This window comes from Planococcus citri, chromosome 1, assembly GCF_950023065.1.
Source record: "Planococcus citri chromosome 1, ihPlaCitr1.1, whole genome shotgun sequence".
Lineage (NCBI taxonomy): Eukaryota > Metazoa > Arthropoda > Insecta > Hemiptera > Pseudococcidae > Planococcus > Planococcus citri.
In genome coordinates, this window is record NC_088677.1 from 75577469 (window position 1) to 75588114 (window position 10646).

Sequence of the window (10646 nt, forward strand, 5' to 3'; positions counted from 1 at the left end):
TCTATCAGGAGTTTGTCCAGAAGGTGTTGGTGGATTGTAGAGCGTTTGAGGAGGTCCGCTTCCTGCAAAATTACCAGAAGGTCTCGCATTGTTGGTAAAACTATTGGGCGTTGGAGGGCCATAAAGAGTTTGTGGGATACTGGGAGGTCCAAAATTACTCGAAGGTCTTCCATTCGGTACGTTGATAGGACCTGATGATGAATACTGATTCCTGTTTGGATTCCATGGTGTGCTACCAGGACCAAATAGATTAGACGATGGATTAAAACTACCTCCAAAAGGAGGAAAATTATTGAATGAGCCCCCAGCAGTACTAGGAGGTAGGTAATTTGTCGACAAGCCTGGCAAATTCGGCAGAGATCCTTGAGAATTGCCACTGAAAGGTACCTGGTTACTTGGCGAGGAGGGTCTAAATGAATTGGTCAATCCAGCTGGAGGTTTTCTGTCTAGTAAATTGGATCCTCGATTGCCTCCAGCACCACCACTGGTATTTGATGGTGGTCCATATGTTGGTGATATTGCAGACGGTGCTGGTGAATTGAAATAAGAACTAGATACTCCAGAAGGTGAATTAGTTGGACCTGCAGACTGATAATTATTCTGTCCATCGTTTGAAACTCCTGTCGAACCAAACGAATTTGACTGCGGAATATTGGCTGGATTTATGGATTGGTAATTTTGTCCACCACTGGGAGCTCCTGCAGCATTCAATGTATTGGGTTGTTGATAAGAATACCCATTATTATTGCCACCAGTCGACTGCTGATTACGTGTAGGGCTCCCTCGATTGAAATCACCAGGCCTGTTGAAGTTATTACCTCCAAGATTTGATATAATTCTATCACTATTCGGTGCTCCGTAAGTGTTCGAAGGTGGATTTCTCGTTTCTCCTGAATCTGCATTGAAACTCGATGGATTATATGAAAATGGCTCGCTGGTGGTTAACGATACAGATGTTTCGATAGGAGCAGAATTCGCATTATAACTTTGACCCGTTGGATTGGGCGATGAAAATTGACTCGGTTGATCATTTCGATTCGGAGGTAAATAACTAGACGCAGGCAGCTCTGCTAAACTCCAGCTGACATTTAGCAATAAAAGTATACCGATGATCTGAAAGGAATCATATAAACAATGGAACGATTAATACTTGTACGAGAATGCGTGAAATACGAGTAAGTTGAACCTTTGCTACGTAGTATGTAATTTATGTAGGTACTAGGTAGGTACAATTGATGAGTAAAGAGCGAGGTCAAAATGCTTATTTAGATTTTTATTTCCTCGTTTACCTATTTAGCTATAGCGCCCTTATGATGAAAGCGAGAAATACACGAATGAGGTCAACGTTAAGAATATAATAGCGTTTGGAAAAATTCGACGTTCGATGCCTTTTGTATAGACGAAAGCATTAGAAAATTATTTTTGCGAGTCGATGACCCGATTGTGTCGTTGAGTGATTTTTCTTTATGGCAAAATTTTCCTGTGTTGTGAGCTTCAGGTTTTATTCAACTTTGTTCTATAGACAAAAGGTTCAAGAAACTGTTGAAAACGTAGAAAATTTGAAATTTAGAAAAATAACAAATTAGAAAAAAATGCTGACCCATCACATTATTATTAAGGAAGGGGGAGGGGGTTCGCCTTATATTTCATTTCAAATTTTATATTTTTTTCTGATATGGGCGATGAGAATTTTTTGAACAGAATCGAAAGAAACTTCCAAATACTTACCTAACATAATTATAAGTCGTATATGGTAGACAATATTAAAGTAATCTCTCTCGAAATTTTCCTTTCCCCTAAAGGAATGAGCAAGGTGTCCATGATTTCTCAGTAACTCATGTCTTCCCTCCTGAAAATCTCAGATTTTTGAAATTTTAACCACCTCTCGTAAATCATCCTACTAAAATTCACTTTTTTTCACACATACGAAATCATTGTTGAATATTCTGAGATTTCTGAGCCTTTTTTGCATTTTTAAATACTTTTAACATGATTTTCAACGTTTTTTGTGTCAGGTCTACAGCTTTTTTGAACAATTAGTGACCACCAGAGTTGTCAAAATTTGATTTTTGTTTATAAAAATTCAAGGAAAATTTGTAGGTATGTATTTGGAAAACTGGGGGAAAAGAGGAACTACTCTGACTTGAAAAAATTCGAATAAATTATGGATTCTGGGCTCTCAACCTCCTCCCTTACCCCACTTCTGTTTCGGTGCATTGCTTTTGATGAAATTTTCATTCTGTGGTTCAATTAAGTAAAAAATGGGAATTAGCTCACAATGTTGAATTGAAAGTGAAAGTTAAAACCACTTTTTTTTTGGTACGTTGGAAAAATTTTGAATTTTTTAGTGGATATTCGACCCCCTCCCTCCCTCTTCACCGGCTCGAGCTTGGAATTTGAAAAATTTGAAAACATTTCAAATGTTAAATTTTTTCTTCAAATTTTTTTTCAACTTTTTGTTTCAGTTCAGATGATCTCTTGATGTCTTTAGCACTTGCATTCAATCGATCTTAAGCCATCAGGAAAGTTTTTGTCAAGTTCAGGAGTTCCTTAAGATATTCGGAGGTTGGAGCATTTTTTTAAAATTAGACCTCAAGGACCCAATAGAACAAAAAAATGATTCCGGTCTTAAATTGTGCTCAAAGGTACTTATTTTGAAGGCAATCCATTGACGATCGAGGCCCAAAACTTCCACCGGAAGCTAAAAAATGATTTTTTTTAAGTGTACAAAACACCAACCCATTCTACTAATGCATTAATTCGGTAAAAATCATAGAAAATACTTCTGAAACTAATGCAAACTCCTTTAAACCAAAATTATCCCTTTCTTGTCATTCTGAACCCTCCAGAGCGATTTTCAATTTATTCAGAATCTTCAAAATGTCTCCAAAAGATGTGGAAATTGATTCGGACAGATTTATCCACCTTTGCCTCGATTTTCATGCAAACCCTCAAGGGTTTTTGATCAATAATCACCAAATTAATTTTTAAAAAGCCTTTTGAAGACATTTTTTAAAACTCTGGAGGAATAAAAAATTGTGTCTCAGACTCCAGAAAGGCTCGAAGTGGTGAGATTCGAATCCGGGGAGTTGGTTTCAGACAAGATACAGTCATTCGAGTAAATTTGACAAAGGTCCATGTAAACAAGAAATTTTTGAATTTTTAATTAATTTTTTTTTATCCCTGCTCATCTGAAAATTGGGTTGAATGTACGCAAATTCTTTAAAAAAGTGACGAACGAACCATATCTGGATTTTAAGCCACCAAAATTAATTTCTGGATAACTCAAAAATCACGCTGGAGGTTCCAAAATGACCAAAAATGATGAAAATCGGTTCATGTAGAATTAATATTAGTTTCATGACCAATTTTGATAATTTTTACTCAATAAATATACATTTTTTCAAGTGCAAATCGTCAAAAGTAATCAATTTCGACTTTTCCAAAATTCGTCAAAAATCGAGAAATCAATTAAGACAGCTAAAATTTTGGTTTCGAGGGCTTCAGATCATGATTTTTCCAAAAATTGTGGTCGTTTTTAAATTGGAGAAGGACACTAGAAATTCCTTTGTAAGGTTGATTCAATTTTTGACTTATTCCTGTGATTCTAAATTATTGACCCCCCCCCCCCACACAAAAATCAACGTAGGGTTATTTGATAGTGCTGCACGTTTTTGCCTTTTTTTTTCTTCAAAATTTAGAAGCTAAAATGTTCACTAAAAAGTTCATTCTTCCTCTCAATGTGAGTTTTTTGAAAAATCCATTTTTCAAGGATTGAAAGAAATGCTTTTTTAAAAAAATGATTAATTGGAATTTCACCCCATTTTTTTTGTAAACTTTTTGACAAGCACTCTGCTTACCTCTTCTCTAAAACCAAACCATTCAAAATTAATAGCTTGGATACAAAAATGTATCAATAAAAAGCTGTCTTTAAGAAAAAAATTACCTACCTATTGAAAAATTGAGGGGAAAAATGTCCAAAAAATTATTTCATACGTAAGGTTATTTTGAACATGCTATTTTCAAAGAAGTGCTAAAAATGTTCTAAAAAACATTTTTAAAAAATTAAAAAAAAAATTTTTAAAAAATTAAAAAAAAATTTTTTTTTAATGTTGGGCAATGCGAATTGCATCTTTCCAAAAATGCTTATCGAATACTTTTTTCAGTAGCTAGGTACCTCCAAAAAATCAGTTTTTTTCTCATTTTAAAATCATTCTTTATTTTATGAAAAACAAAAAAAAAATTGAAAATGAGACAAAATTTGTCAGCTTTTTTCCAACAGGTTTCAATTCAAAATTTGAGAACCCCCTTGCCCTCAACTAAACTACTTTAAATCCAAAACACATCTTGTCGGGTATCAATTCACATCTATTTTTAGCACCGAGCTCGAATCTGTGACTCATTTTTTGAAAACCCAATTCCCAAAATTTTACATTCCTTTAATATCAAACATCCAATTTACACCTAAATTGCATTCCAATGACTGTAACTTATGTATCGCGATGATAATTACCACTCGCCAGTACCAAATGGGAAAAGGAAATAAATCGAGTCGATATGGCAAATAAAAAAGTACGTATGTAATTGGAAAACGATGAATAGCTGCATCTGTATAGCCGAGAGAAATTGACAGTAGGTATTAAAAATGGAAAGTAAACGATTCTAAATTCACATACAAGTACGACATACGACCAATCTAATTCAAATTCAAAGAGAAACAAATACAAATGCAAAATAATTCGAAAAAATATAACGCTCTTTACTCGTCAAATTATTAAAAATTGTAAAAAAAATCACCACACGTCACAAACGAAAAAGAGAATCGAAAATCGCGAGGAAAAAAAATGATAAAAATCCATAGAGTTCAACGATACACTTACCTTAACACGTTGCTCGCGAACGAAAAACATAATGATACGAGTAACCGACAACCGAAGTACCTGTAATGTGATAGTATAAATGATAGTACTCATTATATAGTTGCAGGATGGAGGTGGAGATTATTCCTTTGTCGGTGCAACTCAGTGTGTTTTATCATCGAACTCGTACAAACATATTAAGAAGAAGAAGACGACGTCCGAGATGAAAACGAGAAGGAAAAAAAAAACACCAACGAAGATACTCGTATTATAAACACGACGCCAGCCGCGCTATTTCACGACATACTGTTGAGCACTTGTACACTCGTAATCTCCGTGATGCTTCCTTTGCATTTTTATGGAACGTGCATCTGACAAAATGTCGTGCTTTTTTTCGTAATAATAACAATAATAATAACAACAGGACTTACACCGGCGTCAGCGTAGTCGTCGTCGTCGGCGTTACCTTCGTATACATATAGGTACGATAACTTATTCGTACCAGCTTTAGGCTAGTTTCGTTGATTTGCCATCTCACTCGCACCGCCGATGCCGATGCCATGTCGCTCGGTATAATCGATATTAGCGCCTAAATCTCGTCATTTTCATGCTCGCTTTTCAGCAGGGGTAAATCAAAGGGGTGAGAGGATAGAGCGTTGCGTAGCATTTGCCCAACAAGAGGGAGCCCAAATTAACGTGGTGGGTTGTGTCGCAGTTGCATTCATGTACAGCTACGTAGGTACATACATTAGGTGCAAGGTTCAAGGTTGGGGAATGCATTTCGTCGCTGTTTGGTTCGAATTTCAACCCATCACCTTATTTGAGATACGAAGAAACCATGCTGAATACTTCATCAGGAGTTTAGGTACCTAGTATAGGATGTTGCAGAACTTCCAGCAAAAACATCTCGAGGTTCAAATTTTGGTGGCCAAAGATGAAGTGCTGGTGAGGGGGGGAGGGGGAGTGTTGAAGTACTTGGAGGTGCGTGATGAATTTGAAAGAGATGAGCAGTAGCTCTATGAGAACAAATTCATTTAAAACATGCTACGAATTTTCAAGTTACAGGATGAAAATGTATCATTTCTTCAGCCAAAGAGGGGGGGGGGGTGCTTTTTAGTGGATCTGGATACTAATAGAATATCAATAATATCATACATCTTGATTTCATTTAACATCACAAGTAAAAATTTGAAGTTCTAAACTTGATGTTTAGATTTTTGACAAATTATTAAAAATCCAAGTTTGGCCCTTCCCTTATGAAAGAAATCAAAATTTGACCAAAAATAACATACAAAACTGAAAGTTAATTTGTACCTAATTTTCCACCCCTCCCCCCGAATTGATTATAGATGATTTCAAATCGTTATGAAGCCTCCAGCTGATTTTTGGATTCTCCAATTTTTGAAAAAGGCTTTAAATATGGCGAAAATGAAATCCAGCAGCTTATAAACTCCCCTTTCCCGTCTTGGGGAACCTCTTAACAATTTGAGGAGATATTTTTGGAATTTTTTTGCATTTGTTTCCAAAATGTTCTCCGGTGATTATAAAAAAAAATGATTTGAACCGGCTAAAAGGATTTGGAAAATATGGTCTAAATCGATTGAAAAAGTCACAAAGTTACTAAATTCGAGTTTATAGATGCTGAATTTCACTTTCACCCTATTTACAGCATTATTTTCGAAAGCTGGAGAATCTACATAAAAATTCGCTGAAGGTTTCAGAATCGTTTAAAACCGTCATTAATCGACTGAGGAGGTCGAAAATAGCTAGGAAACTAACCCAATTTTGATTTTTCTCGTGAAAGGGGCCAAATTTAAATTTTGTAAAAATTATCCATTAATCGAAAAATGGATTTCAATGCAGTCCTTGAAGTTTTCTTTGCTGGCGTATTTTTGGGCCCTGTTTCAATTCCTCCTTGCTTAGTTCAAACTTATTTCGTGAGGACCTCTGAAATTTCTAGAGAAATTTGAGGACCCACTGGAGGCTCCAGAATGGTCCAAAACTAGTAGCTGTTGATGTGTGAATTTGAAGAAAAACAAAAGGCAAAGGCAAAAAAAACGCAACGTTCTGGGCAGCATTTTTTTTTGCTTGTTTTGGCAAAAAATCAGGGACTTCGTTGCAATTTTTGCAAAAAAATAAAGACCTTTTTAACAATTTTGAAAAAAATCAGACTTAGATGTTTTTTTTTAAAAAAAAAATGAGTTCAACACATTTAACAAAAAACAGACTTTTGAGAAAATTTTATCAAAAAATGAATTTTTCTAGCTATTTTGGCCTATATAACACTTTCTGATCATTTTTACAACAAATGGAGCCTTTTTAGCCAAATTATTTGAGGCAGGCCAGGCATTTATACCACATTTTTTGACCTAGAACCTGTTCTTTTTGATCAAATAAGCTCAAACTTGGGAAATAGGGGTTTCTCACAAGGTATATTTGACCCCTACAGTTGGAAGGGTCAAAGTTGAAAGTTACAGAAAGGACATTTATTTTGGAGAAACATAATTTGGCTCCAAATTTATGAAAATGGTCCAAATTCATACCATTGGTGAGCTTTGCCATTGTTAACAACATATCCAAATTTCAGATTCCTAGGTCATCCCCACCTCATTTAAGGTGGAAAAAACCTGATTTTGACCCTATTTTACCGGGTTTTTTCTTAAAATTGACCTAAGAAGCCTCTATGTCCAGCATACAATGGGATGGTGCCACTTGAGTGTCTTTTGCAGGTTCCAACCTTCCAACCCTATTTAATCCCTTTCCAGGATCATAAAAGAGAATTTTTGTTTTTTTTTTCACGTGTTATTCGACATTTAGGAAGCCTACAGCCCCTCCAAATTGACCTAGAGGGTCCAAATTTTCACTGTACATTGGGTGGATGTGCCTGAACTACTTTGTGCCGGTTTCAACCTTCCAACCCTATTTGACCCCTTCCCAGAGTCAAAAAAGTAGATTTTCTGGTTATTTTAACGTGTTATTCGATGTTTAGGAAACCCTACAGCCCCTCCAAATTGACCTAGAGGGTCCAAATTTTCACTGTACATTGGGAGGATGTACTCAAAGTGCCTTTTGTAGGTTTCAACCTTCCAACACTATTTGACCCTTTTCCAGGGTCGAAAAGTGGATTTTTGGTTATTTTCACAAGTTATATTCGACATTTAGGAAAGCCTACAGCCCCTCCAAATTGACCTAGAGGGTCCAAATTTTTACTGTACATTGGGAGGATGTACTCAAAGTGCCTTTTGTAGGTTTCAACCTTCCAACACTATTTGACCCTTTTCCAGGGTCGAAAAGTGGATTTTTGGTTATTTTCACAAGTTATATTCGACATTTAGGAAAGCCTACAGCCCCTCCAAATTGACCTAGAGGGTCCAAATTTTTACTGTACATTGGGAGGATGTGCCCAAAGTGTTTTATGCAGGTTTCAACCTTTCAACCCCATTTGACCCTTTTCCAGGGTCGAAAAGTGGATTTTTGGTTATTTTCACAAGTTATATTCGACATTTAGGAAAGCCTACAGCCCCTCCAAATTGACCTAGAGGGTCCAAATTTTTACTGTACATTGGGAGGATGTGCCCAAAGTGTTTTATGCAGGTTTCAACCTTTCAACCCCATTTGACCCTTTTCCAGGGTCGAAAAGTGGATTTTTGGTTATTTTATTCACATGTTATTCGACATTTAGGAAAGCCTACAGCCCCTCCAAATTGACCTAGAGGGTCCAAATTTTCACTGTACATTGGGAGGATGTACCCAAACTGCCTTTTGCAGTTTCAACCTTCCAACCTCAATTTGACCCCTCTTCAGGGTGAGAAAAGTAAAAAACCTACAAAGTTTCTGGTACAAAAATTTGGCTCTTACATAGCGGCAGACTGCTACGACTTTTTGTTCATGGGGGGGGGGGGGCAGAACTTTTTTTGGCAGTTTTAACACAAAACAGCACTCAATGATAATTTTGGCCAAAATAGTATTTTCTGACCATTTTGACAAAAAAATGGAGCCTTTTGTTCCTTTTTTAGGAGGGGGGACTTTTTTTGGCAGTTAACACAAAACAGTACCTTATGACAATTTTGGCCAAAAAATGGTACTTTCTTACCATTTTCACGAAAAAAAAAAAAAAAAAAAAAAACGAAAACAAATCAGAAAACTATACGCTATGAAAAAAAATGTTGGCAAAAATTGTAATTTTTTGGTAAAAAGTAAAAACAGAACTTCTGACAACTTGGAAAAAAATAGGGCCCTTTTTGTGACAATTTTTGCAAAAAAAAAAAAAATGAAATTTTTTTACAACTGTTGCAAAATTGGGACTGTATGACAACTTCGACGAGAAACTGGACCTTTTCCTGCAAATTTCAAAGAATCTCCGAATTTGGCAATATGGACTTTGAGGTCTAAATTTTGGTAAGTACCTAATAAAATAGGACTTTTATTCGGAAATTTTGAAACGAAAAGGACATTTCGAGGCAACCAAAGCAAAAATAAGTAGAGTACCTACCTTTTTAATGTTTTGGCAAAAAAAGATTTTATTTTTAAACAATTTTGACAAAAAATAGTAAATGTTGTGTTTTAGGGACAGATTTAGGAGAGGATTTCACAAAAGCATAGCTGAAAATGAAAAAATTCAAGTGAAAATTATTTTTAAGTACCTACCTAGGTAAATGTTTCGATCATTTTTTTTTCAAGTAAGTTTTTCAATTTTGAGCACTTATTACGCATTTTTTATTCTAGGAACAATCGCGTTGAATAGTATTTGAAATTTTGAACATAAAATTGAAGAAAATCAAATCCTATTGATTAAAGACTACCAGGGCGTTCGCGATCCTTCTATTTTTTTGTCCAATGTTACCCAAACAAGACAAAACTACCATTTACAATACACCCTGACTTTATCGGCATTTGACACTGGTACCATGTTACATCCTTGTGCTAAAATCACTCAAACGAAATGGAAGAAATTTGACTCTTAGGACGAAGGTTGATATTTTTTTGTACCTACCGTTTAAAGAGATATTATGACGTGAACATTGTCTCCGCTTCGGTGTTGATTACTTCACCATTTATTTGTCTCGTGAGTCTCCAGGTAGACTACCCATCTTGCTCTAGTTTTTACCCAAAACTGGCCTATAGTGTCGTTACCCCGCCGCCAAAGTAGGCCAGCTGATAATCATCGCTGTCCAGCACCCAAGACGGTTTTTTTACGAGTTGAAAAAAATCCTGAAACCGAATGCACGTTTTGTGTGCGATGATTAATTGAACCCATTAACACGTTTACAAATGACTATTTTTTATTCTACGTTGTAAATTATTTGCTTACGTATGTATTTTTTTCGTTTGCGAAATGTCAACCCGACAGCGACCACGACGAAGACAACACGATGGGTTTAATTGTACATAGGTATATACCTGGTACTCGAGATGAAACGACCAATACGATCACTTCTCTTATTCGTCGAGTGAATGGTGTCTTGATGAGTACCCACTCGACACTGGACCTAGTAGACGATCGTCACTCGTCTTATTGAATATTTTTCATTATGGTATCCGTTCAATTAATTAGCGCCCGTACAATGATACCAATGTGCCTGAGAGTTAATACAATTAAGTCGTATCAACTACATGTACGAATGGAGGAATGGAAACCTCAAACCATTCGACGAGGAGGAGCGAGGTGCAACTCGTTGACGGATGTTTAGATGCAGAATAGATAGCCATATAGTGGCCTCGGGTCAACTGCAGACTATATTGCGTGTAATGCTCGTCCGATGAAGATTTCCAATTGTACGTTATGTG

General features: G+C 36.0%; 1 protein-coding gene across 1 annotated transcript in view; it reads right to left on the reverse strand.

The window, feature by feature from the left end:
- Window positions 1-5161, reverse strand: part of LOC135833020 (mucin-2-like) — an 8365-nt gene extending 3204 nt beyond the window's left edge. The window contains exons 1-2 of the mRNA XM_065346619.1: window positions 4881-5161; window positions 1-1113 (exon numbers count right to left, since the gene is read on the reverse strand). The exon at window positions 1-1113 is cut by the window's left edge and continues 2094 nt beyond it. Coding sequence (XP_065202691.1) covers window positions 1-1113; window positions 4881-4973 — 1206 coding nt within the window. The 5' untranslated portion in view covers window positions 4974-5161. The remainder of the gene's footprint in view (window positions 1114-4880) is intronic.
- Window positions 5162-10646: the final 5485 nt, after the last annotated feature.